The 26,495-nt window shown below is 51.9% G+C and overlaps 1 protein-coding gene across 1 annotated transcript in view; it reads left to right on the top strand.

Moving 5' to 3' along the window:
- The first annotated feature begins 212 nt into the window (after window positions 1–212).
- COL2A1 (collagen type II alpha 1 chain) overlaps window positions 213–26,495 on the top strand; it is a 30,749-nt gene continuing 4,466 nt past the window's right edge. Inside the window, exons 1-45 of the mRNA XM_081309374.1 lie at window positions 213–513; window positions 4,553–4,759; window positions 6,196–6,212; window positions 6,489–6,521; window positions 6,622–6,654; window positions 6,758–6,811; window positions 6,967–7,074; window positions 8,094–8,171; window positions 8,798–8,842; window positions 8,953–9,006; window positions 9,394–9,447; window positions 10,191–10,244; window positions 10,575–10,628; window positions 10,745–10,798; window positions 11,099–11,143; window positions 11,663–11,716; window positions 14,329–14,373; window positions 14,863–14,916; window positions 16,412–16,510; window positions 16,799–16,843; window positions 16,929–17,027; window positions 17,191–17,244; window positions 17,587–17,694; window positions 18,030–18,083; window positions 18,165–18,263; window positions 18,399–18,452; window positions 18,900–18,998; window positions 19,407–19,460; window positions 19,833–19,886; window positions 20,229–20,282; window positions 20,507–20,560; window positions 20,768–20,812; window positions 20,994–21,092; window positions 21,338–21,445; window positions 21,775–21,828; window positions 22,099–22,152; window positions 22,530–22,583; window positions 22,988–23,041; window positions 23,381–23,488; window positions 24,013–24,066; window positions 24,469–24,522; window positions 25,442–25,603; window positions 25,731–25,838; window positions 26,038–26,145; window positions 26,416–26,469. Of these exons, the coding sequence (XP_081165500.1) occupies window positions 429–513; window positions 4,553–4,759; window positions 6,196–6,212; window positions 6,489–6,521; window positions 6,622–6,654; window positions 6,758–6,811; window positions 6,967–7,074; window positions 8,094–8,171; window positions 8,798–8,842; window positions 8,953–9,006; window positions 9,394–9,447; window positions 10,191–10,244; window positions 10,575–10,628; window positions 10,745–10,798; window positions 11,099–11,143; window positions 11,663–11,716; window positions 14,329–14,373; window positions 14,863–14,916; window positions 16,412–16,510; window positions 16,799–16,843; window positions 16,929–17,027; window positions 17,191–17,244; window positions 17,587–17,694; window positions 18,030–18,083; window positions 18,165–18,263; window positions 18,399–18,452; window positions 18,900–18,998; window positions 19,407–19,460; window positions 19,833–19,886; window positions 20,229–20,282; window positions 20,507–20,560; window positions 20,768–20,812; window positions 20,994–21,092; window positions 21,338–21,445; window positions 21,775–21,828; window positions 22,099–22,152; window positions 22,530–22,583; window positions 22,988–23,041; window positions 23,381–23,488; window positions 24,013–24,066; window positions 24,469–24,522; window positions 25,442–25,603; window positions 25,731–25,838; window positions 26,038–26,145; window positions 26,416–26,469 (3,171 nt within the window). The 5' untranslated portion in view covers window positions 213–428. The remainder of the gene's footprint in view (window positions 514–4,552; window positions 4,760–6,195; window positions 6,213–6,488; window positions 6,522–6,621; window positions 6,655–6,757; window positions 6,812–6,966; window positions 7,075–8,093; window positions 8,172–8,797; window positions 8,843–8,952; window positions 9,007–9,393; window positions 9,448–10,190; window positions 10,245–10,574; window positions 10,629–10,744; window positions 10,799–11,098; window positions 11,144–11,662; window positions 11,717–14,328; window positions 14,374–14,862; window positions 14,917–16,411; window positions 16,511–16,798; window positions 16,844–16,928; window positions 17,028–17,190; window positions 17,245–17,586; window positions 17,695–18,029; window positions 18,084–18,164; window positions 18,264–18,398; window positions 18,453–18,899; window positions 18,999–19,406; window positions 19,461–19,832; window positions 19,887–20,228; window positions 20,283–20,506; window positions 20,561–20,767; window positions 20,813–20,993; window positions 21,093–21,337; window positions 21,446–21,774; window positions 21,829–22,098; window positions 22,153–22,529; window positions 22,584–22,987; window positions 23,042–23,380; window positions 23,489–24,012; window positions 24,067–24,468; window positions 24,523–25,441; window positions 25,604–25,730; window positions 25,839–26,037; window positions 26,146–26,415; window positions 26,470–26,495) is intronic.

Raw genomic sequence — 26,495 nt, 5'->3', positions numbered from 1 at the left:
GGTGGAGGGGGGGAGCTGGGGACCATCTCATCGCCCCGCCCGATCAGGCCACTGGGCACACAGAGGTGGGGGGCAAGAAGCCTGGCGGGCGCAGAGGGGGATCCGGCTCGGGCAGGTGCGGGCTCTGGCTGGGCCCGGGCGGGCTCCGGGGGCGGGGTCTCAGGTTACAGCCCCGCAGGGGGCCGGGGGGGGGGGCGGCCCGCGGTTTGGGTGAATTTGCCAGCCTGGAGAGGGACCGGGTGCATATAACGGGCGCCGCTGCCGGGAGAAGACGCAGAGCGCTGCTGGGCTGCCGGGTCTCCCGCCTTCTCCTTCTAAACCAAGGGCCTTCTGCATGAGGGCGCGGTAGAGACCCGGACCCGCGCCGCGCTCCTGCCGCCTCGCCGCTCTCCGCCCGGGCCCGGCTCCGCCAGGCCCCGCGGTGAGCCATGATCCGCCTCGGGGGTCCCCAGACGCTGGTACTGCTGACGCTGCTCGTTGCCGCTGTCCTTCGGTGTCAGGGCCAGGATGTCCGTAAGTAGCCCACAAGTCCCTGCCTGCTTCCCTTCAGTGCGTCCTTTCTCATCCTCGTCCCCAGTCTGCTGTGGCTCCGGAGCGGATGAGTCGGTGTTAGAAAGGCTCTCAGAGTGGTTGAGCCTCGAGATTTAGGCGCAGGATATGAGGGACTCACTAAGCCGAGTTCTGCAAGTGAAGGGCTCCGTTCCAGCGTCCTCAGTGCGGATCGCGGCTGGAGGCAATTGCAGGTCTCTATACTGAGCGAGAATATTGAATTTGTAAAGTGTCGGATTCGAGAAGTTTGTGCACCGATGTAAACGTGCTCTTTTCCATCAGTTCTGATAGGTCCACAAGCATTCAGCTCGCCTTTCTAATGCACTTCGAGTTCAGCAAAACAGATTATGGCCCATCGAATTTAGAAGAACTAGGAAAGAGATCGATCGAGGAAGCGAAAAGGATGACTTCGTAGCCTTCTAGGGGTTGGAGGTTAAGGGGTTCAAAGAGGAGTTAGACAAAGAGGACTAACTCTGACACTGGTGGGCTGAAATCTGAGGCCACAAAGAAAGGCTGCGGAGAGGCGCTAGGGGACCTCGGCGCATTTCTTGAGTTCCCTCCCCTCCCGGCTGGACCCAGAGTAAGGTGCAGCCCTCATCTCGGGTTCCTCCCTTTCCTCTTCTGGTGAAGGCTACAGAAACTTTCCGTAGGAGAGGCCTTCTGAAAGGCGATAACATTCGAACCAGACCAGCTTTTCAAATGGCCCTGAAAATAGCACCCCAGAAGACTGAGGTCTTCTTCCCCTATTCCTTCCAGAGGTACTTACAATGAGATACTTTTCTAAGCTTTTGGAACTCACTGAGCCAGGCTGCTGTGTGTGTGTGTGTGTGTGTGTGTGTGTGTGTGTGTAAGGGGACATGGCTGGTTGATTGCTGTGACTGTTTCAGCGGAATATAGTTAGAGATGGCAGTTTTACAGTTTGGTCCAAAGGCAGTTCGGACCGCACCTTTCCACTGCCCCCTTCAAAAAGTCCACTGTCTGGGATTATATTCAGGACAAACGAAGCCTGGAAAGTGTATTAGGTAAAGAGGATTTTTTCCACGTGTTTGGGCACGTTTCCGATGGCTGGGATTCCAGCCCCGTCTTTGTATGTTACAGATTGTAAATCAATCGCAGGTGAAACTTTTTTTGGGGGGAGGGGAGATCAAAGTTTCTCTGCCTTGTCGGCTTTGTGCGCTCTCGCCTGCCACCAGGCTGTCGCCAGAGATGATTTGGAAGGCGGCGGACCCTGGCGGACTTTCCGTTCATTAGAACTACTGATTCCGGCGGGGGCAGGGCTGGAGTCCGCGATGCAGCAGGAAGCCAGGGGCAGAAGGCTGGCTGCATCGCCCTGTAGTTTACTAAGCTGAGTCCCGCTCCGAATCATTTGGGGAATACGGCGTCCAGGCTCAGACTGACTGTATTTTTTTTTAACAAAATTTGCAAGCACACATCCAACAAATCTGTCTTCCTGACTGACCTCGCTTTAGTGCCCAATGAGATTTAACAGGGTGACTAAAATAATTCCCCAAGTTTTCATTTGAGATCATCGGGGCTCGGTTAAGCGGCAGAACGTTCACTGCCGCATCTTTTCAGGCACAGAGTGAATTCCGTAACTCTTTGGGTCCAAACCTTCCAGTCGCCGCTCCTTCTCCCAAGGGAAGTTATTCAGCATCTGAACCACTGATTTTACATACTGCCTCGTCCCGTTTACTCAGGGCGCACCCCCGACCTCGGCGCCGCCTGGGGTCCGCAGATCCAAAGATGTGACGTGGGGGAAAAGCGCAGCCTGCGTGGACGTCAGGAATGTCAGAAACCTCGAATCTGCCACGCCCCTCCTCCCCATCTTTCCACGAGTTTGAGAAACTTCTTGGCGTCGGCTTCTTTGACCCACATCTGCATTTCACAGCCCTCGCCTCTGAAAGCGCCCCTGGCTCAGGGGAGAGACCTCAATCCTCCTTTGTAAGGCTGTTTGAGTTAGGAGATTGGCAGCGATGGCTTCCAGATGGGGCTGAAAGCCTGCCCGTATTTATTTAAACTGGTTCCTCGCGGAGACCTGTGAATTGGGCTCTGTATGCGCTCGAGAAAAGCCCCATTCATGAGAGGCTAGGTCCGGTGGGTTCCCCGGGACTCCCCGACCCCCTCTCCCACAATGCCCCCCCCCTTGTGCCAGCCAGCCGCCACCTCCCGGGCTCCAGCCCTGTGCGAAGAGGCGGCAAAGCAAACAGTTCCCCGAAAGAGGTAGCTTTTTAATTGGCCTGCCACAAAGAATCACTTATAGAGCGCTTGGGTAATGAAGGGAACCGGATCAGGCGCGCTGGGATGCTATCTGCAGCCGTTTTCGTGCAGCAATTATGGTAGCGCTGTTCTCCTCCGTCCACACCTAAGGGATCCAGTTACGGTGCTGGCTCCTTTCAGGGGCAGTCATTTAATCCCACTTTTTACTCTCCCAGTGTCTGCGGGCGAGCCGCGTCCAAAGCCTCAGCCACAAAGAGTCAGCCAGTGGCTCTCACACCCAACGCTGCCCGGCCCCGCCCCTGCGCCCGCGCATCCAGCGGGCAGCTCTTCCTGGAGAAATCTGATCCGCTTTTTCAACGCACCCGCCTCTCCCGGCATCGCACCCCTTTCCTTCCCCAGCCCTCTAGGGTGGGAGTGGGCTCTTCCATAGTCTAGAATGGGCACCATTACCGACCCCCCTCTCCTCTTTCACCTTGCTCATCTCCTTCATTTTAGCGGTGGGTGTGACCCAACAGCTTCGATGTTTCCTTTGGGATCCCCTCATCATCCCGATGACTATCTTACCTAAAGGGTAAATGGATTTCTTCTAGTGAAAAAGAAAAGAGAAACATTTATCTTGAGATTTGCTCTCTCCTTCAAGAGCAGTGGGCGGGTCCGTAGCTCTCCACGCTTACTGGGTTTGTGGCTCTATCCTATTATTCATCCACTGCTGTTGCCTTTGCTTTGGGGATTTTGATGAGAAAAACAGCGCTGGGCGCTCCCTAGCACGTGGTCCGTGCTCTTCAGCCCTTGGCGCTCTAAGGACTGCTCTTGTCAGCACAGGTTTCATTTGCAGCATGAATTCCAGACGGCAGGGCACTGGTGGAGAGGGACCAGTCCGGTGCTATTCTTCGTCTGCATTCTTGGAGGAGGCCAAGACCGGACAGGCCAATCTTAGCCCAGGCCGAGCATTTAAAGCCTCCTGTCCACAAATTGAGGTGCTGTCTGAAGATGGAGACAGGGCCTCTGGGGGGGGGGCACTCTAGAGGTCAGCACTGGGGTGGGGTGGGGTCCCTTCAGCCGGGCTTATCTTTCAAGTCATTTATTTGTCTGCCCTGGCCCCAAGTGTGTTATTCAAATGTGCCTGTTCTTCTTCCTAAATTGGTCCTAATGCTAACATGGTGTAAACAATGTGGCAATATTCTAATTCTAATAGCCCCTCCTTTCCCTGACCATTTTCCCTTATATACACATTTTGTGGAGCCTGGCTGTTCATAGATTCTAATTTTTGTGGATCGAATTTTCTACATTCTCATTGAATTTTAGCTGTCAGCTGTATTTAGCAAATTCCACGATTCCTAAAGGAAGGTGAAAAAGAAGACCTCTCTGTACTTTGGCTTTGTGTTCTCACCATTTTCCAGTCTTCTCTACTTTTAAATTCCTTGGCTTACTGTTCAGAGTCCTCTTCCTGCACACCTTCCAAATCACCCTCATCACCAGATCTCCCCCATACTGGATGGATGAAAAGAATATAGTACATTGACCCACCCCTCCATCTTAATTGCTGGGTCAGAATTTTCACTGTGAATAAACAGCAGAGTACAAGGCACATACTAAATATTTGTGGAATACATGGAAGAATGAATGATATGTTCGAAAAAATAATTTATAAATTCTTTCTTAGTTGTGGTCCACATTCTTCAGATTTGAGTGATGTCAAGTTGACTGCAACCTCTTTCTCTTTCTCTTCTGGCTCTCCACCCCACCTGCCCTTCGCTCTCTGCTTGCTCCACCCCACTTGGTGCAGAGGAGGCTGGCAGCTGTTTGCAGGATGGGCAGAGGTATAATGATAAGGATGTATGGAAGCCTGAGCCCTGCCAGATCTGTGTCTGTGACACTGGGACTGTCCTCTGCGATGACATAATCTGTGAAGACGTGAAAGACTGCCTCAGCCCTGAGATCCCCTTCGGAGAATGCTGCCCCATCTGCCCAGCTGACTTCGCCACTACCAGTGGTCGTAATTTATTTATTTATTGTTTAACATAAATAAATTACTTGCAGGCACAGCAAATACCCCCCCCCCCTGCCATGGATGTTGGTAACCTCTGCAAAGCAGAAGGGCTTGTTATCCATGGGACCCCAGCAGCAGAAAGGGGCAGAAAGGAAAGGCCACTTCTCATTTGCAGGTTGAAACCCAGTGAATCCGGGACACTAGAGGGGTCCTTCCTCACCCAACATCTCCAAAAACTATGCTTCTGACACATATGGAAATACAGATGTAATTCCACAAAAGTACCTTCTCTGAAATTATATCTGCAAATTACTAGAGCCACAATGGAGAGCAAATACTCTAGCCAAACCATGAGTTAATTAATTCCTCCTCTGTCACCTACACCTTGTATCTCTATAGACCTCCATGCATATGGTCCTCTGTATGGAGAAACCTCTGTGGGTGAGTAGGGAGACAGAGGAGGAGGATTCTACTTTGAGGTATGAAACATTGGTGGTATTTCCTCTTTGCTTTTAACTCCCTTGAACTTGACCACCAATTAAAAAGTTAACAGGAGGAGGAGGGGCTGGGTTCTGGAGTTCAGTGGTAAAGAGTGAAGATGGATCCAGGGTAGAACCCCATGTGCCTGCACTCTGGTGGGTAGTTATTTACTCCCTGCTCAAACCAGTGCTGGTGGATGATGATATGTGCAGGGGACCCCTCCCTAGCACTCAAACAAATGTCCTGGCTCACTGCAGAGTGAGTGGTGGTACATGTCTAGGCTTCTTGGGTAGCCCTCACTGTTCCTTTCAGAAAGGACAGTTGAAAAGGGAGCGAGAAGTTGCCTTTCCTTAACACTTCCCTACCACAGGCTCCTTGTATAGTACAGACTTCCCATCATTTCTGAGGGGTCCAGGCCAGTGAAGTGTTGATTGCCCTAGGATTTTGCTGCTGTGGTGTGGGAGGGGGATTGACTTGGGATTTGGGATGGCCCTGGCTGCAGTGCTTTTGGTAACTTCTGTGTCCTACTGTTTTTTGTGCTTGCTTCAAGGAGACACGGCTCTAATGTAAGACTTTCTAAGTTCCTAACTCTTCTTCTGGGAGGGTTTAGCATTGAGAAGGGCTTCTGGCCCTTTGGGGGAAAGAGAATTTTTCATACTTTCTTCCTTGGTGGCTGATTCCATCTTGGGCTCTTTCTTTTCTCTTTGCCCTGCTGGTTCTTTTGCATGCTGCCTGCTTTTTGAATAGCAAAGTCTGAGACACCTTTATTCTTCATGGGTTCTCAACAACCCTAGGGACACTGTGACCTTAACATTCCAATAGAAAGGTTCAGTGAAGTAACAAGAAGCAGCCTTTTTCCTTGGTTATGTCCTTTGATCCTCTAAAAAGAGTGTCTGAGTGACAAGAACTTATCCATCTGAAGAATCTTACCATCTCCTCTATTTTTTTTTCCTTTGCAGGAAAACCAGGACCAAAGGTAAAGGCTTTTTTCATTTCCTTTTGTACTTCTTCAGAAGCCATGCTAGGCTGATCCAGTCTGAGATTATCTACTTACTTATTTATTTAATGGTACTAGCCATCAAACCCAGGGTTTTGCTCTACTCCTGAGCTGCATCCCCAGTCCTGATTATTTCTTTAGACATCAGAAGATGTCTGTTTCAGAGGGCACCTCAATACTGGGACTGCTGGGCACGGTTTTAGATGGGGTTTAGTGGTTTACTCAGCTTAATCCTGTGAATGTTTGATGTTTCAGGGACAGAAAGGAGAACCAGGAGACATCAAGGATGTAAGTACAAATTATTCTCATATCATGAGCATCTGCTGCTCTAAGTGGTTGTTGCCTGTACACTCCTCTAACTGGCCATCCGTCTGTGGGTCTTTCACAGATCGTAGGACCCAGAGGACCTCCTGGGCCTCAGGTAAGAAAGAAAGAAGTTTCTTCCCCCATCCCTCCCTAGCTGCATCTGGGTTACTGATCTGCAGGTTCCTGAACTTGTGGTCATCTATGTTCTTTATCTTCAGGGACCTGCAGGAGAACAAGGACCCAGAGGTGATCGTGGTGACAAAGGTGAAAAAGTGAGTAGAGAACAACACTGCTTGACCTCTGTAGACTCCCCATGTCGTTCAAGGCCTATGTGTGCCTGACTATGTCCTCAAGAGCTGCCTATAATCAGATGGCTCTTGAAGAAACACTGCTTTCCATTGATGCCTTTTTTTCTTTTTCTGCCAAGGGTGCTCCTGGACCTCGTGGCAGAGATGGAGAGCCTGGAACCCCTGGTAATCCTGGCCCCCCTGGTCCTCCTGGCCCTCCCGGTCCCTCTGGCCTCGGTCTTGGTGGAGTAAGTATCCTTATTTCCCCTTCCCTCAGGCTGTGCCTCCAGAAATGTGGCTTCTAAATTGCTACTTGCACTTACCTGGATGGTTCCCAGGGCTGCCAGTAGTGTGTACATAGCTTGTCCTTGGGCTTTGCCCCCAGCCCTATAATTGCATAGAATCACATATTAGGAATGAGACTGCGGTGCTACAGGCTGACACCCCCCCACACACACACACTGGGTTTCTGTAAAGAAAGTTTTCAGTTACCTGGCTTCCTGATGTCTGTGCCATGTGGTTGATTCTTGGAGGTGGGTTTAGGGGCTTAGGGAAAGGATGACTGGGCACTTGTATTTTTTTGGAAGAGGAGTGACCACTGTCCTTGGAAGACATTTATTCTTGGTCCTTGCCAAGTACATTCCAAGCAACTATTCATTCGCATGAAAGAGCCCCACTGAGTAAAGGTGTGTAGGCTAAAGTCGTGCTTGGAATTAAACCAATCAACAAATTATATTATTGCCCAGTTTTTGCAGGTTTGCCATTTTGATGTTTGTGTTTTAAATTCTCAAACTTAAACGGGCTCACAGACGCCTACTACATCCCTTACTGAAATATTTCAAGACTGTTGATTTTAGTCCTTTGCTGGGCATTAGAGAACAAAGACCACCTTTAAAAGTGATGTTTTAGCTATATTTCTCAATATATGTTAAATAGTGTATGTAATGTTTTAGGGTATACAAATAATTCTATACAATGAAATACAAGGAACTGACGCTTCTCCAAATACTTCTTCTAGTGAAATGTTTTTGCCACTGTAATTTTTTTCAAGTGTAAAAAGAATAGGATTTAATCAAGTGTTGCCACTATCACTTAGTAACATTCCCAAAACTATTTCTCAGGTATCATTGGTAATTCTGATTAATGCCAGATTAGTCTCTAACAGAGATTATCCAAGTAGACTTCTTTATCTCTTGATACAGCTGCCCAGCAAGTGGGAAGAGCCTACTTCTTCTCAACCTCCTAATGTTGTTGGGTTGATTTGCAGAACTTTGCTGCCCAGATGGCTGGAGGATTTGATGAGAAGGCTGGTGGTGCCCAGATGGGAGTAATGCAAGGACCAATGGTAAGAAAAGACAACAGTTCTTTGCAGCCCAAATGGCAGGAGGTGGCCCTTAGCAGAGCCAGAGAGTCTGACAATCTCTGTTTTGTAGATAATTGCTTAGAGCAGCTCTTCTCCTTCAGTTATGTAACCGACCCTTTAGTTAGCCCAACATATTTGTTTTTTAATGGTGATGGATGCCAGTTTTAATGATGCACTGGAGTGACTAAGAAAAAGGAGGATGGAGAGATACATATAGTTGATGTGTTAGAAGGCCAGTCGCTATTGCTCTTGGAATGAGAACTGAAGAATGCAGACAGCAGCCACTGTTCTCCAGCATCCATAAGACTTCCAGCAGGAAATATCAGCCCTGCAGTCCTGACTTGGCACATGCTAAATGAAACTCAGACTTTAGTAAACATGGCTCCTATCCAGGAGAAAGCAAGGCCAACTTCTCTATCCAAATGGTGCCTATAAATAAAAATGGATGGTTTTGTGAGGAGTGGGAAATAAGAGGGAGCAGCCACTGTAGGGCCCCTGCCCATAGAGTATCTTCTTTTGTCCAGGCGTTTGACTGGGAGAAGGTGGCATCTTGGAGGCCACTGGTGAAGTATATATAAGTAAACCTCTGATTTTCTGTTCTAATACAGGGCCCCATGGGACCTCGAGGACCTCCAGGTCCTGCTGGTGCTCCTGTAAGTACTGAGTTTTTTCCTCTTGGGGGTGTTGTAGGTGCCTGTCAAACTCTCTGGTATCTTAGCACAGTTTGTGGGGGTCAGCCTGATATCCTCACTTTCTTTTTTAGGGTCCTCAAGGATTTCAAGGCAACCCTGGTGAACCCGGTGAACCTGGCGTCTCTGTGAGTAGCAGCAGGGGCCCCACTGTACCCTGGAGAGCCTCTGATGATAGACCCCTCGGACCCTAGCTGCCATCCCCTTTTGGGTTCTGCCAGCTCTTTCCCACAGTGAGATGGCCCAGGGAAAATTAAGATGTCACTTCCTGGCTATGGAAGAACTCTGAAAGAGAACCAAATGTGGCCAGACCATCAGGAACTCTGACATGACAGTCCTCTTTCTGGGGGTTGCCCTAGCCTGCATTGTCCATCACTTCCTGGACAATGATCTGTTCTGCACCTTGACTCTGATCTTTTCTTCTGTATAGGAGAATGGGTTTTCAAAACTACTCTCCCTGAGTTTTGTCCACCATTGGGTGTCTCCCCCTCTAACCATCTTTACTTTGTTTGTAGGGTCCCATGGGTCCCCGTGGTCCTCCTGGCCCCCCTGGGAAACCTGGTGATGATGTGAGTATACCCGGGTTGTCAAATGGGAATTTGCCTCCTTTGAAAAGACCCCGACAGGGTGTGTTCTGGGGGGTGATAGGGAGGCACTTGGGTGGAAGCATCTTGAGGAACAAGAAGAGTCAGTCCAAAACTCTGATTCTACCTTCCTTGTGCATGCCCACTTGAGACTTAGCTTTCAAGTTTCCTGGAGACTGTTTGGATCCAATGAGAAAGGAAATAATGAAAACATCATTAGCCTCAGGAAGGGAAATTGAGAAGGGAGAGGAAAAACACAAGGCGGAAAGATGTTGAGAAGAACAAACAAAGAGAGAAATCATTCAACGCCCCAACATTATCTCAATTGTAAATGAGTTAGAAAAAGCTCAGCCTGAGTCAGGATGTCTACAAAGCATGCAAATAAAGTGAAGAGACAAGAGTTGGTACTTTCAAGCTGCTTTTATGAATAGCATTAGATAGTAACATCTCTTGAGGTTAGGGTATACTAGCCCAGCCAGCAGAGCCCAGCCAGGGGAAGAAAGAGAGCCAGCCAGGAGAAAGTGGAGGCTGACAAGGACCAAGGAGCTTGCAAAAGAATAAACTGTGACCATGAGAGGCATCTGAGGAATGGGAATCTGAGGAAAGTGGGTGACATGAATAAGTTGGTGGGCAAAGGCACGGAAGGCTAGGGAGAGATGCTGCTCTGGGGTAGGCCAGCTGTGCTAACATGTCTTCCAAGAAAAATGAAGTCCTCTCTCTTCATTCAGGGCGAAGCTGGAAAACCTGGAAAATCTGGTGAAAGAGGTCTTCCTGGCCCTCAGGTAAAGCCCCACCTCTCCTGGCCTCAAACATCTTTCCCAGAGTCTCCCTTCTTGCACCATCCAGCACATGCAACTCAATTATCTCCAACTAAAATCAAGTACTGGTGGTGCCTGCCTGTGTCACACATTTATGCTTACAATCTTGTTTGTGTGAACACAGATGGGGAGGTAAGGGTGAGGGCTCAGGGTCTGGTTGAATAAGCCATCCAGATGCTGAGGTGCATGCGCCTCTTTGGTGGCTGGAATGGGCTGGCTTTGCAGGCTCTTAGCAGTCCAGGGTAGCCTTCACCCATTCTACTCTGTGCTGAGCATCTCTTCCTTGGATTGCAGGGTGCTCGAGGCTTCCCAGGAACTCCAGGCCTTCCTGGTGTCAAAGGTCACAGAGTAAGTATCATGGATGTGGGAGTTGCAAGAACAGGGTTGCCTGGGAGAAAAGAATGTGCATTTCTTCCTGCCTGAGTTCCTGTAAGTGTGATTGAATGCTTTCTTTCATTCTTTAGGGTTACCCAGGCCTGGATGGTGCTAAGGGAGAAGCTGGTGCTCCGGGTGTAAAGGTAAGGGACTAGAAAGTACATAGCAAGGGATAGCCAAAACACAAAGCCTTTCTTTCCAGCCAAGGAGATGTTGCAGAATTTATGGAGCTAGAACATTAGAACAGTGTTGGTTGGGAATACCCAAGTTTGCTTCCTGGTGGATGAACGGTAGGCTCTCCGGCTTGCGAATTGTCCCTCAGAAGACTGAAGTTGTTACAGTATGTCAGTGCTAGCTGAGATGACCAGGCTTTTCAGTGGCTTTCTTGGGAGTTTTCTGGAAGCCGAGGCTCCAGACATTGACCCTGTGTGTCTTTTTTTCAGGGTGAGAGTGGTTCCCCTGGCGAGAATGGTTCTCCAGGTCCAATGGTGAGTATGAACGTCACTGGCAGGAAGGCCACCAGATATCCTCAGGGCCTTCCTAATACCTATCAGATGGCTTTACTTCAAACACCAGTTTTCTCTTTGTGCAAAGTAGGTATCCCAGCTTTGTAGATTTAATCTGATTATGAGCAAAAAGCAACACGTACTAGATAGATGGCTTGTTCAAGGTTTCACCAGCATTTCCTTGTAATAGCACTGTGAATACACACTCAAATTATATTTCAATTTTTAAAATTCTGTTTATTCTCACCATTTTGGAAGCTCATCTATTCTAAGAAGAAGTGCCCATAACAAGGTTCTCTATAGATAGCAATAGGAGCACTCCTGAGTTCTATTTTATGGCAGAAAACCCTGTGGGTGCTCTGGGGAGTTGTGGGCTAGCCAGGAAGGGAGTGCCATCAGCAATTCCTCACCTTAGCCTCCTGGACGTGGGCAGGCGTTGCAGGCAGAAGTCATCACACAGAGCATTATTAAGCTAACTCCCACTTGGGCTATGTTTTCCAGGGTCCCCGCGGCCTGCCTGGTGAGAGAGGACGAACTGGCCCTGCTGGTGCTGCAGTAAGTAATCAACAAAGCCAAATGCCACCATATGCCAACACTTTAGGGTTTACATGCTTATTACACTTGACCCTCAAAACAACTTGGCAAGGTATAGGGAGTATTGTAATCCCAGAAGAATTCATCCTGATTGTGCCCATAAAAAAATCTCCAGGCTGGGCCTGCACAGTGGGAGGACAGGGAGGAATATAGGAGGGTTGGTTGGTGAGAGCAGGGTTCTCTCTTAATCAGTCTGGATTATTCAGGTAACCCCTCAGCATCCCCCACCACTCCCCAATCATTCCAATTGGAATTTATGGAGAAACTTAACTAGCTCTGCTGTTCCTGGTTGCTCAGATGATGGTATCTTAGAAAAGAGTAACAAGAGTCCAGCTTTGACTCATGGGCATGTGCACTTGATAGTGCCACTAGTGGTGCTATATGATACCGGTGGCCTCCCATCTTCTGGACCCTTCTTATGTTTAATACCTTTTATGCTTTTCTTCATCTAATTTTCCCCCACATCCTGTGAGGTAGGTTCTATTCTTCTCTTTATTTTATTCAAGAGGAAACAGAAAGGTTAAATAGCTTAAGACAAATGGTGCTTTGCAGCCTCAGACTCTGCTGGCCTCTAGTTAATGTGGGAAATTACTAGCGAGGGGATTGGCAGTCAATGGAGGGCGCAGGTGCCAGATGGAGGCGGTTAGCTTGGATCCCTTCGCAATAGAGAGGCCTTGTAGGTGCTTGGTCAGGCGAGTGATGTGATGAAAGCCGTGTTTAGGAAAGATTAAGCTTTCTGTTGGTTCCTACCCCAGCCACCCAAGCTCAGAGGCCCCTCCTCCCAGGGCTAGCCAAAATACATGGCTTCACTCAGTGGTGCTGCTGCCCATACGATGTATTTATTTGGCAGAAACTTCCCTCAATTGCAGATGGGTGAAATAATAAGCCGTCTTGACCCCCACTGGTCAGTCAGAGGTACTCAAGTGCCTCGCCCCAGGGTCACTTTGAGTAAGAAGATGAGAGGGTATCAGGCTTGCCAAGAAACCCTGAGGCTTAACAGACTAGCAGAATTCTGGCTGGGGGCTTCTAAGCAAGATTCTGAGCCACAGTGTCTCAAACATGAGGGATAAAGATGACATCCCCTGATATTGTTCTCCCTCTTTGCTGGGTATAGTGGGCCTTGCGTCTCTCTTCTCCTTGCTGTTTCTGGTCCCCACAGTAGTCAGACTGGCAGTGAGTGTTTAAGATTTGGCTTAGAAGATTGACTACCATTATTTTTGAGCCCTTCCTTGCCCCGCCTCCCACTGCCTATGCCTCCACTCTGAGGCATCCCAGTGGCTTTCTGAGTCTGGACTTCCAGAAGGTAGCATGCTGTCTCATGAGTTCCCTTCCTTAGGCCAGATGGTACCTTTTTTCTCAGCCCTGCTGCAAGGAAAGTTGGCAGGTTCTGGCCTAGCTTTGGTCTCTCAGGACAGTGAGGCAGCTCCCTTCTGCTAATGCCCTGGGCTCTGCTGGCTGACCCCTGGAGGAAGAGTGCCCCATGGCTTCCCCAGGAACACAGTTTTCCAAAGCAGCCAGGCAGCCCAAAGAGCTGCAGGAATCCTGAGGCTGTGTGTTCCTCTGATATCTCTTTGGTTAAGTCTTGTCTTGTTTTCCTGTTGACTGTCAGTCCAGAGTCTCAGGCAGGAGAAATGGACCATAGTCAGGAGGAAGATTGAATCTTATTTACAGCAGAGCTCCTCACAAAGCATCCTTCTCCTTTGGCTTCTGAGGACGGACAGAGACTGGCAGGCAATGCTCAGCTAGGGCAAGGTCTCCTCCTGACCTGCTGGGGGCTCCTGCCAAGGACCAGGTCCCAGGCCTGGCTCTGCCCAGTTAGATGGCTCCTGGAGTTAGGATCAAGTTCCCTGGACCCTATGGGGCCTTGACAGAGAGGATCTAGAAGGTGTTCATTACCTGGGAAACCCTCAAATTGCAAGTGCTGTAGAGAAGGAACTGGCAGCCTTGCCTTGGTCTGCAAAGCTGAGTCTTCCAAGGGCAGGAGCTCTGTCTCCATCATGGAGCTGCTGCTTCCTGGGCCACCAGGAGACATCCTTTGAGCTCCTTTTTTCTTAAGATCAGGTAATGTGGGGAGGGGCCAGAGCACAGCAGCAGCCTGGAGTTTACCAAGAGGAGACCTTAACCAAGACCTAAACATGCCTTAACCATACCTAATCAAGCCTTGCAAGTGCTTCCTCTGTGCACAGGCAGCACAGACTGAGTCAAGGGCACTGCTGGACTATTTCATTTCCCTTCACCCAATTCACCAAGTGTGTTGTTGATAACTCAGACTTAAAGCTGGGAATATTTGGGTTATAAGCCGGTGATGAAGAAATGATGGGCTACTTGGGAAATCACCTAAGCTTCATTAACATGAGAATAAGCTCACAGCTGCCCTCTGACACCCACAGGTGCAGATGACATAGAGGGGATCCCTCACAGGCTTCCTGTAGCTCATACCTAGCCTTCCTCATGCTCAGCCCTGTGATGCCCCTGCACTTGTCTCCCATGTTTTCTGTGAGGGTGGGCTGTGAGTGGAACAACTGAACCTACGGACACTTCTCACATGGCTGCCTCTTTCTCCTTACTTGCAGGGTGCCCGGGGCAATGATGGCCAGCCAGGCCCCGCTGGGCCTCCGGTAAGTCCATTTTGTCCTCAGTAGGAGGCTGAGCCTGTTCAGTCCCATTGAGTAGCCCACGAAGACTGCAGGGTGCACATTGTCCTGGTGTACCACAGCAGCAGCTGACTATTGTAGGAAAGGAGGGAGAGGGAGAAGGAATCTTCTTTGAGCAACTTGATCAAGCTTAGAAGCTCCACTTTTCTCTGCCACTTTCCAGCAATCTTTTTTAAGCTAGGAGATTAAAAAAATGACTGCTTTCTCACCAGGTATATACTCAGAAACTTGCTTTGCCTTCTGAAGATAAGCAAAGCAAGGCATCTCTGTGGAGTTCATAGGGGACATAGGCAGTGGGCATAATTTCTATCCAGGAACTTTCAGCCACAATGGACACAGAGCAAAATCAGTACAAAGCGGGAAAGGAGTCTGAGGTGGGGTGTCTCCCTTTGGGGTCTGAAGAGATTCTGCCCAGATGGATTTGCATTCACCTCTCCTGCTTCTTCTCTCCAGGGTCCCGTTGGTCCTGCTGGTGGTCCTGGATTCCCTGGTGCTCCTGGTGCCAAGGTATGTGCCCTGCTGGGAGTCTGGAGGGCTGAGAAACTCCCTTTCCCGTCACCTGTGCAAGGAACCCCTTGACAATGCCCCTTCCCTTCTGAGAAGTCTCCCCCACCCCATCCACTGTGGCTCCCCACCAAAGCAAGGAAGAAGGCCCAGTATCTACCTAGTGACCCACTGGAAGAGAGAGGAAGATGGGGTGATGGAAGCTGGAGGTCCTGTCACAGCTTCAGAGTGGGGAAAGGCAGACAGAAGAGAAAGATGGGGGGACCCCAGAATCCCTGGAGGAAGAAGAACAGTAGGGAGAGAAGGGTGGAGGGGTCCAAAAGCTAGGCAGACCCAGGGGCTGCTGGAGGGAATTGGGCAGGGGAAGAGGGCACCAGCAAAGTAGACTGCTCCTTGCTGTCCTCTGGCCCCTCTTGTTTCTGCTTCTCTTGGGGTGCTGGGCTCTTCTAAGCCATGTTAATGGAGTTCTTCCAAAGATGAATAGAGGCCAGTGGGAGGCCAGCCAGTTCAGGGAAAGGCCCAGCAGCCCAGGAGGGATTCCAGTGTGAACGTCCCTGGGAATGAATAAGGAGCCTCCGTGTGTCACTGGCATCAGGTTGCTTTTCCCCTCCTGGGGGTTTCCATGGCAACCAGACAGTGTCTGAGGCCCCAGGAGCCCGGTGAAGGAGACCCATTGTGAAGAGGGACAGCGGAAGGTGAGGGGGTCTGACCTTTAGAAAACAATAATTACAAAAGTGAAGCAAGAATGTTGAGAAGAAACCTGAGGCAGTTCTGACCTCTCTCCAGGTCAGCAGCCCTCCCCAGGGACTCCCCATCCAGACAGCCCAGATCTCAGCAAGTTGTAACTTTCAGGAAAAAAAAAAAAAAAAAAAAGAAAAAGAAAAGAAAAACAGAGGCTATTTGCAGGGGAGGGGGCTGGGCTGCTGTTAGGGCTGGAAAAAGGCGAGTTGGGTCTCCTGTCTCAGCTTGCTTCTGCCCTGCCTTTCTAGTACTTCAAACAGGCTTGGGCCAGAATCTGGGCTGCACTGGTCCCCCAGCAGCCAGGTAGGAGGCAATAACACTTTGAGCTAAGAAGCTCAAGGAAGCAGAGGTCCAGGTAACTGGAAATTCACCTCCCTAAGACTCCTTTCCTTCATGGAATAGAAAACTAGAAGGTGGTGGAAGACAGCAGTGCCTCTCCATCCAGACCCTCTGTCCATCATCCTCTGCTGCTAGAAGGCAGCTCCTCTAACCCAGGCTTCTCTGATGGGTGCAGACAGACCCAGCAAGCTGCCTTTTGCTGTAACCAAGCAGGCACTTGTGTGATTGTGACAATGTGGAGACAGGAGGTGGGAGGTCATCAAGTCATCAAGCTCAGTCAGGTGGGGACAAAAATGACAACAAAGCCCATATGTGAGCAGGTATGGACATGTGTGCTCACACACAAGGGTGGGTACACACAGCCGGCCCTGACCTGCTGTGGTACCCTCTTCTCTTCATCCTCCTGCTCTCTTTCCAGGGTGAGGCTGGCCCAACCGGTGCCCGTGGTCCTGAAGGTGCTCAAGGCCCTCGAGGTGAACCTGGTACTCCTGGGTCCCCTGGGCCTGCTGGTGCTTCGGTAAGTGCAGCTCCTTGTTGGCCTGGAGGGTCCAGGGTCTATAGCCTTGTAAATCCTGACTCCATGGGGCCCTCTGAGTGGTGAGGACCCCAGTCACCAGACCTTTTTTCTAGCCTAATGCCTGCCCTCTGACCTCCAGACACGTCTGTGTCTTTAGTCTTTCCCTTGAAACAATGTACCCCTGAAGTGGACCTGTCCCAGACCCCCGAAAGGGGACTGGTGGGCTGGGAGGCATTTAGGGTTCATTCTTTGCTGCTTATTTCACAATGACACTATCTTCTTGTTCAGGGTAACCCTGGAACTGATGGCATTCCTGGAGCCAAAGGATCTGCTGTGAGTGCTGCCCCGGGGCTGCTTCTGGTGGGTTCAGTTCTTCCTCAGCCTTCCCCTGACTCGCCTCTTCTGCTCACGTTGACAGGGTGCTCCTGGGATTGCTGGTGCTCCTGGCTTCCCTGGACCCCGTGGTCCTCCTGGCCCTCAAGGTGCAACTGGTCCTCTTGGTCCAAAAGGTCAGACGGTAAGAACCTGAAGTAACCACCAAGTCCTACCTACATTCCTGGAGTCAGACCCCGAGCCTGTCCTTCCTGTGCTTTCCAGGCCTGACCTGGCAGTGTCCTCTGGCAGGGTTCTGCAGGTGGGAGAGAACCCAGCGTGAGTACTTGCCTCTCTCTTTCATTTAGGGTGAGCCTGGTATTGCTGGCTTCAAAGGTGAACAAGGTCCCAAGGGAGAACCTGTGAGTATATGTCCACAAGTTCTTGTCTTCCTTGCTACTGTCCTGGGGTGGGAGCATCCCCTCAGCCCTGTGTCCCTCCCCCAGAGCCCATCCTCCATCTAGGCCCTCTCCCATGTGCCTGGAGGAGTTAACAGGGCTTAGAGAACCCTGAAGAAGTTTCTGCTCCCAGTTTGAATTTTATACCATCTCTCTCCTGGGCCACTTTACCCTTCCTGTATGGCCCCTCTTTCTCAGGTTCCCCAGCCCTAGAACATTTCCAGGGCCACTTCCTCCACTTGGGGGCTGGTACTTGCCCCAGCATCAGTAAAGACTCACCCTGTTTCTCTTTGTGTTGGTTCTCAGGGTCCCGCTGGACCTCAGGGAGCCCCTGGTCCTGCTGGTGAAGAAGGCAAAAGAGGTGCCCGTGGAGAGCCTGGTGGTGCTGGGCCCATTGGTCCCCCCGGAGAAAGAGTAAGTGGGCGAGAAGTCCCCATCTCAGATCTGGCCCTGTGTTCTTACCAAGTCCCGTGACTTTTACTGAAAGCAAACTCCTCTTTACTCCATTCGCCACCAGAGTGTCATCCTTATCCTATTTGTGCCCTGTACCCCAGGATGACACAAAATAGTGAGCTCCTTCCTCAAAAGGCAGGGGCAGGGTCAAGAAGTTGACCTTTCAGAATCTTGCTCCAAAGAAATTGTCTTGGTGGGTCGATGGGATGGACCCCCTGGAGCCTGGCTGGGCTCTCTCCAGGGACTGTTGTGTTAGGAATGTTCTCACTCACTGCCTCCTTCCTGCTTCTTTCCAGGGTGCTCCTGGCAACCGTGGTTTCCCAGGTCAGGATGGTCTAGCAGGTCCCAAGGTGAGTGGAGAAAGAAGGGTTGGGCTCTTCCTGCATCTCTGGTTACAAGACATCCTACTTACTCCATCTCCTCTGGTATAGGGAGCCCCTGGAGAGCGAGGGCCCAGTGGCCTTGCTGGTCCCAAGGGAGCCAACGGTGACCCTGGCCGTCCTGGAGAACCTGGTCTCCCTGGAGCTCGGGTAAGTAGGGGAACTTCTGTTGCCCTTGGCTTCAGACCCTGAACCTCACACTCTGCCTCCCTCCCTCCTGTGCTGCCAGGATTGGGAGGTCTTGGGCCTGTCCCGACAATACCCTCTTCTCTCTCTTGAACATAGGGTCTCACTGGTCGCCCTGGTGATGCTGGTCCTCAAGGCAAAGTTGGCCCTTCAGTAAGTCCATCATCCTGGAACTATTGGGAGAGTGGAGGGTATCTTTGGGGATGTAGTGGGAAGAGATACAGCAGTGTGGGTGAAGGAAGCCTGGAATACCCTGAAATTTGAGAATTGGGTCAGGGGATAGATGATAAGTTCAGGCATGTGTGGCCTGTGCAGTAACCATGAGCTTTGAAAAATACCACCCCTTCATGCATTTGGGTCTCTCCTGGGGGCATGAGACAATGTCCAGTGTGTACTTTCAGGGACAGACTTCTGAACTTAGCAGCACCTTGTTACAGATGAGCCCTTGTATATGGTGTGACCTGTTGGTTGCAGCCTTGGTCAATCCTGTATATGGCTGGTGCCTCATTCTGTGCCTGCTCCATAGCAAGCGAGTGGTAGATATTGATGGATTTACAGGGTCAGAGGTCTGTGTTCTGAGAATGGCATTTCCTCTTTCAGGGAGCCCCTGGTGAAGATGGCCGTCCTGGACCTCCAGGTCCTCAGGGGGCCCGTGGACAGCCTGGTGTCATGGGTTTCCCTGGCCCCAAAGGTGCCAATGTAAGTAATAATTTGCTCTTCTATTTGCTTCCATGTGGTGTGGTCTCCCTCCTTGCCTCTTGGAGAAAGCACTAGAACCCAAACAAAGCTAACTCAAAGAAGTAATGAGTGGGATCTCTGTGCCATGGGCTGTTCTGGCCTCCACATCCTGCAGGAGAATGTGTGATATGGGGGAGACACAGAGCCTCTTAGACCTCAGGATGTCACGGCCATGACATTGTGCCCTGGGCAGTGCCCATGGCCTAGCTGTCTCCGAATACAAGAGAAGAGCTGATCCCTGATCTCATCCTCTGTTGTTCATCAGGATATGGCCCCAAGCCCCATTCTCCCCAGCCAGAGCTACCAAACCCTCTTGGCCACATTCTCTATAACACGCCACTTCATGGTTCTGCTCTCTTCTTTCTCCAGGGTGAGCCTGGCAAAGCTGGTGAGAAGGGTCTGCCTGGTGCTCCTGGTCTAAGAGTAAGTACCCCACCCTACCGCCTGTACCTTTGTGTTGCTGGACACCTGCTAAGTATGGGGGGTGACTCCCCTAGGTGTAATCTTGGGATCCCATGTGGCTGAGCCCATGCTGGGATGGGCCTTTTGGGATCATGGCTGCTGTAGGTCAGAAGGCTGGGAAAATAGGGAAGACTTCTATGAGGAGACAGTAAAGAAAAGGTGGGGGCTAGTGGGGAGGGACAGAAAGAGGTGGAAATGAGTTCAACTGGGAAATCATGGAGGTCTGGAAACTGTGGGTCAAAAAGTGCATCTGCCCAGTCCTGGGGGGGGGGGCTATGGAACTGTATATGTATGAGTGTAAGTCATTATTTCACCTTTTTTTCTGTCCTCTAGGGTCTTCCTGGCAAAGATGGTGAGACAGGTGCTGCAGGACCCCCTGGCCCTGCTGTAAGTACCTGACAGCCTCTCTCAGTGGCCCTGTGGGCAGGGGCTTGTGGGGTGGAGCAGGGGATCCTCAGGCTCATCCACTAATGGAGCTGACAGACTCAGATCTGGGTTAAACCAGGATATCAGACCCAGAAGCTGAGATGGGGTGTCCCAGGAGGCAGTTTGGACCCCACCCTGGTGCAGGGGAATAGGTAGTTGATGGGAATGAGTGCTCACATTGACAGGACCATGCAGGGAGGCGTTGATCCTGTCCACCTTGCTAACCGCCCTAGGGCCCCGCCAGCCTCAGCTCTTGGGTTCTCAGGAGCACTAGCTTAGCCTATCTTTTCTTTTTTTCTGCAGGGACCTGCTGGTGAACGAGGCGAGCAGGGTGCTCCTGGGCCATCTGGGTTCCAGGTAGGTAGCTGTCCAGCTCCTTCCTACACCTTGGGCTCTCTGGGGTAGTAGTAGGCACCATGGATAGAGGACCTACCCCTGTCAAGGGGTGCCAGGGAACTGCAGCTTTGCTGATACCCTGGTTCTTGTTGCTTCTTCCTTTGGGTCTGCCCAGTGCTATGCCTCCTTGGAGGACAGAGGCAGAAAACTCACTCATTTGCTAACCCTGTCACTTTGACTTCTAGGGACTTCCTGGACCTCCTGGTCCCCCAGGTGAAGGTGGAAAACCAGGAGAGCAGGTGAGTATGCAGCTTTCTGAGCCTATAACCTGAGCCTATAAACTGATAACAAGAGACATGGGAATGTCCCAGATGCACATCCCAACTCTCTACAGACGACACATTCTGAGTTCAGCCCTCTTATGGGAGGGCTATCCCCAGGGGAGGGATGACCCAGGCTCTGGCTCATGCTGTCTTCATTCTTTCTCATCCTTCTTTGTTCTCCAGGGTGTTCCTGGTGAAGCTGGAGCCCCCGGCCTTGTGGGTCCCAGGGTGAGTATCCTGTTGGCCATTACTGGGGCTCCTTGGGTCTACCCTCTCTGTACAGTTCTGCCAACGCTTCCCAGACCACATCCTGCTCTGGAGAGTCCTACTCCCCTTCCTGCATCCCTGCTTTGCCTTGGCCTCCTTCCCACCACTCTTGCCTGATGGCATCTTGGTGTCTTTCTCCCAGGGTGAACGAGGTTTCCCAGGTGAACGTGGCTCTCCCGGTGCCCAGGGACTCCAGGGTGCCCGTGGCCTCCCTGGCACTCCTGGCACTGATGGTCCCAAAGTAAGTGAGGCTGGTTCCTGCAGGGATCTTCTGGGAGCCTGGGGAGGGCCCACTGAGGGTGGAGAGGAAGGAGAGACACTCAGAGGGGATGCAGAGTAGCAGAGGCAAGTGGAAGATGGAACTAGAAAGGAGGTCTGGGCAGGAGGAAGGCAAGGAAACAGGACTTTGGGACACTGGTTCTCAGCTACACACTGAGGCCCTGGGGAAGTGCTGCCCACTACAGATTCCTCTTGCCTTCTTCCCAGGGTTTATCTGGCCCAGCTGGCCCCCCTGGGGCTCAGGGCCCTCCAGGTCTACAGGGAATGCCTGGTGAGAGGGGAGCAGCTGGTATTGCTGGGCCCAAGGGAGACAGGGTAAGTACCGGGTCCAAGTACCTCTCTCCAGAGCCATGACTCTGCCCCATTCCTGCCCCTCATACTCATTTCCCATTCCCTCTGGATGAGAGTCTTGGTTCCCTCTTCTTGAAGAACTTGGAGACACCACTTCCAAAACTCTGCCTTTTAGGGCCACCCTCTCCCCATCTCTTCATCTTAGTCCTGTTACTCCCTGAAATGCACCCTGAGACCATAGGAAATCCCTCTTGGGCAGGAACTGAGCCCTGGAGCTCCAGCCAGGCTGGGACTAAGATGGCCAAGGGGTCCTGGAGTGCCCATCTGAGACAGCTGGTTTTCTCTTCCCCTAGGGTGATGTTGGTGAGAAAGGTCCCGAGGGAGCCCCTGGAAAGGACGGTGGACGAGTAAGTAAATGCTAGTTGTGAGACTTGAGAATCGGGGTGGGGACAGATAGAGGGGACCTCATAAGTCTCTGTCATAGAGGAGGGAAGAAGCTGGGACAGAGAACCCACAGAGACTTTCTGTCAAAGGCGGGGGCCAGACAGTGAGCGGAAACTCTGGGAACCTTGGGAGTATACCAAGGCCCACTGGGGTGGGCCCCAGAGTCCCTGTGGGGCCCCCATGTGTCTGGCCCTGCCTTCCTGCTTCCTTAACCTTTGCTTCCTCTCTCCCAGGGTCTGACTGGTCCCATTGGCCCCCCTGGCCCGGCTGGTGCAAATGGTGAGAAGGTGAGTCGCGGCTGGCCTTCCTCGCTCTGCCTTCCCTCTCCCAGCAAGCCATCTTCTCATCTCCTGCCAGAGATGCTGTGTCTCCTCCTTACTCATCAACCAGCCACCAGGGCTGGAGGAGTGAAGGGTGGGGTTCTTCTCAGTAGGGAAGCCATTGGCTGTGTGCCCTGGGGGGGTGGAACAGTGGGACTGGGGGTAGAATGCCCTCCGTGAAGGCCCTGAAGAGGCTGTAGAGGTGCCTGAAATCACAGGGAGAAAATATGCTGGGTATACTAGGCCCCCAGAGTCCCCTTCCCAACATCAGGGCTTCCTGGATGTGCTTGGCTCTCAGAAGACCCCACTTTGGTTTCCCACCTCATTCCTGGCTTCCCCCACAGGGAGAAGTTGGCCCTCCTGGCCCTGCGGGAAGTGCTGGTGCTCGAGGTGCCCCGGTGAGTATCTGCCCCTCAGAGCTGGGCCTGCAGCCTCCAGGAGCCTGGATGCCAGCTCCATCCCTCAGCCTCACCCTGCAGGCTGTCCAGGGCCAACTCCCTCCTTGCCCTTTGAGTTCAGGGGTGGGAGGAGAGATGGGAAGGGAAGGGAGAAGTGATATGGGAGAGGTGATATGGATGTGATCAGGGCACAGGGCCTTTGAGTAAACAGATCCTTTGGTCAAGAAAGGTTTTCTGCCCTGGGTCCATTTGTTTAGGATCAGATAACCTTCAGATGCCTTCTCTCAGGGGGTGACTGGACATGAAGTTGGGCTGGACAGGGCAGAGAGCTCTGCGCTCTTAGGAGGGAACAGAATCGGGCAAGCAGTGGGGGCTGATCTTCCCTGGGCCTGCTCTTTTCACAGGGTGAACGTGGAGAGACTGGGCCCCCTGGACCTGCTGGATTCGCTGGACCTCCTGTGAGAATCTCTGTCCACCCCACTCTCAGCCCCCTGCATGCAGGCCAGCTCCCCATCCAGCACTCAATGGCATCTTTTAGCCTTTTGGGGAGAGAGGGAAACAGAGAGTTTATGGAAGAGGGAAATTTTCTCTCTCCTTCTCTCTGTTCACACTTCCTTGTGACTATAGCAATCCTGGCTTAGACCCTTTTTCAGGTTCAGAGTGGACACACACACCTACACATAAACACACACAGGCACACATGCACACTCACATACTCCCAAAGTCTCTGGCCCTTTTGGCAGAACCTCAAGTGTTTGGCTTGCCCTTCCTTTATTCACCCCCTTCTCCCATTCCAGGGTGCTGATGGCCAACCAGGTGCCAAGGGTGAGCAAGGAGAGGCTGGACAGAAAGGCGATGCCGGTGCCCCTGGTCCCCAGGGACCCTCTGGAGCTCCTGGGCCTCAGGTAGGTAAAGCTGAGCTCCCCAAGAACTGTCTCTGAGAGGCAGGGTTGCTGGGTGCAGGGGAGAGGTCCTGTAGATTGGACAGGCAGAGAATGGCTAGGAGTCTGTCTGTTATTGGAAGGGATTTTCACTGTCTTTGGTGTGGTGGGTGAAGTACTTGGGTGGGGGTCTTCAGGGACCTGCACAAAGTACAGACTGTATCTCCACTGGCCACAGACAGCCAGGACCAAGCAGCTGGTCTCTTGAGGAGAGGGGTGAGAGGACAGGAAGGGCTTCCTGGGAGGTGAGACCCGGGACTAACTCCACAGGTGCCTGGAGGCTTCTCCTAGAGTCTGGTGTCTCTGGCCCTTTTGCCAGAACCTCAAGTGTTTGGCCTGCCTGTTACAGCTTTTTCAGGATGGGATCATATTGGCAGGAAGCTGTGCTTTGAAAACCGAGCCCTCAGGAGTCTGATGTTGGGGCTCAGGTAGAAGCCTACTGTCCTCCCTGGTCCACAGGCCTGATTGTTTCCTTCTTTCCTTCTCAGGGTCCTACTGGAGTGACTGGTCCTAAAGGAGCCCGAGGTGCCCAAGGTCCCCCGGTGAGTGAGGTCTCCTCTCCCCTGAATTACAAAGAAGGCTAGGCCCTAGGCTCCTGGGGCAGCCAGTGTCCAAGAGTCCCCACCTCTTCCTTTCTCAGTACTGCTTATGCCACAGCCTAAGACCATCCCCCACTCAGGTGGGAGAGAGGGTGCCCTAGGCTCACTGAAGCACTGAATGGCCCTCATGGGCAGGAGACCAAGGAGCCACACCTACCTGATTCCATGGCCAGACCCAGTGGGGCCCCTTCTCCCTCTAATCCCTTCTTGATGTTTTGTGACCCCTTACCCATTGCCCACCCCCAGTTCTGAGACACCCCTTATCTACCCTGCCAGTTTGACTCTTGACCTTCCTGAGGACTGAGGTATTCAGGGGCTTTCCTCTCTTCTTCTCTCCTCACATAGGGAGCCACTGGATTCCCTGGAGCTGCTGGCCGTGTTGGACCCCCAGGCTCCAATGTGAGTGTCACTCCTGGCAGGCATCTACCCCACTCCTAGTCCAGGAGGCCCAGGCAGGGGTGGAGTTGTCTGAATCAAGAGATCTCCAGGCTGGTTCCCATTCCTCTTTGCTCATTCCCATTCTTCTGAGAAGGAGCTCATTGACCATGAGAGTCTGTCCCCATAAACAGCTGGGAGCAGGGTTGGGACCATACATCTTCCACACAGGCCTGGTCTCACCCCTCAAATATTTGGTTCAGTGGGCAGGAAAGTTGGCATGACTGCCTTCAATCTGGACACATTTCTTGAGCAAGTTCTGTGCACCTGGCTCCAGGCTTTATAAGGAAGCCAGCAGATCCCAAATCTGACACGCAGGGGCTGCGGGGAAACATCAGTTACAAGGAAGAGTCAGTCAGTGCACCAATGCCAAGTGCAGAAGAAGTGGGGCTCAGCGGATGTTTTCTCTGATATAAGGAAACTGATTCATAGTGGGGTAGGGAGAGGGAGCATTGGAGGAATAGACGAACTCTAGATAGGGCAGAGGAGTGGGAAGGGAAGGGGGGGGCATGGGGTTAGCAAGGATGGTGGAATGTGATAGTCATCATTATCCAAAGTACATGTATGGAGACATGAATTGGTGTCAACATACTTTGTATACAACCAGAAAAAAAAAATAGAATAAGAAGTAGGGCTTGGTCAAGCAGAAGACATGGGGTCCAAGGAGCAAGGTTGAGGCTGTTTCTTTAGAAATGGGGAATTGAGGATGAAGGACAAAGCAGGAGGGATTCCATGGGGGAAAAAAGAGGTATTAAGCTTCCCTTAATGTGTATGGAGTGGGGGAACAGGGAAGCCCCTCAAAGGAGCTGAGGCTACAGTAGCTTTGGCAGCCTGGATGAGAAGGGTGAGGTAAATTCTCACTTTCTGCATTTGTTCCTCCTAGGGCAATCCTGGACCCCCTGGTCCCCCTGGTCCTTCTGGAAAAGATGGTCCCAAAGGTGTTCGAGGAGACATTGGTCCACCTGGCAGAGCTGGTGATCCTGGCCTCCAAGGTCCTGCAGGACCCCCTGGCGAGAAGGGAGAGCCCGGCGATGATGGTCCTGCTGTAAGTCCCTCACCAGGCCTGTGCCAAGGTCCCCAAGCACAGGAGTGTAAGAAGCTCCTGTGGGCAGGAAAAATCATGGCCAGGTGGAGCCACTGGGTCAGTTCTCATTTCCCACCTCTCCTCTCAGGGTGTCGACGGTCCTCCAGGTCCCCAGGGTCTGGCTGGTCAGAGGGGCATCGTTGGTCTACCTGGACAGCGTGGTGAGAGAGGATTCCCTGGCCTGCCTGGCCCATCGGTGAGTGAGAGAGGCTTTTCGCTCCAGCCTAGCTAGGCCCTGCCTGGCTCAGGGTGAGTGTGGGTTACCGTCCTAGGCTTACACCCACTCAGCACTCTCAGAATTGTCCCTGAGTCATGGCTATCCCCTAAAATGAGCGGTGGGTCCCTGGGCAGGGATGCTTAGCATGTACACTCATGGTCTTTGTCCGTCCCTGCAGGGTGAGCCCGGCAAGCAGGGTGCGCCTGGTGCATCTGGAGATCGAGGTCCTCCTGGTCCTGTGGGGCCTCCTGGCCTGACTGGTCCTGCAGGTGAACCTGGACGGGAGGTAAGTGGGGAATCTCCCTGGGGTGGTCCTGACCAGGGAATGGGGTTGGTGCATCTCTTTCCAGTCCAGCCAAGTCCTGGGGTGCTGGAGAAGTGAGTGGCAGGATAGACTGATGGGGCCAAGAGCCTGGTGCAGTTGTGTGTGTGTATGTGGTGGGCAGGGGGAAAGCACAGAGACTATGAGATGGACAAGCAGAGAAGGGGGAAGGTGAGAGGGCCAAGGGGAGATGTCAGAGAGAGCTCTGAGCACATTCTTTTTCCCTTTGCCCAGGGAAGCCCAGGTGCTGATGGTCCACCTGGCAGAGATGGTGCAGCTGGAGTCAAGGTGAGTATCTGGTGTCTTCTGATTGG

The sequence above is a fragment of the Spermophilus citellus genome, assembly GCF_964194105.1.
Source record: "Spermophilus citellus genome assembly, chromosome: 10".
Classification (NCBI taxonomy): domain Eukaryota; kingdom Metazoa; phylum Chordata; class Mammalia; order Rodentia; family Sciuridae; genus Spermophilus; species Spermophilus citellus.
Note: the sequence above shows the minus strand (reverse complement) of the source record. Positions and strands in the feature narration are given on the sequence as shown.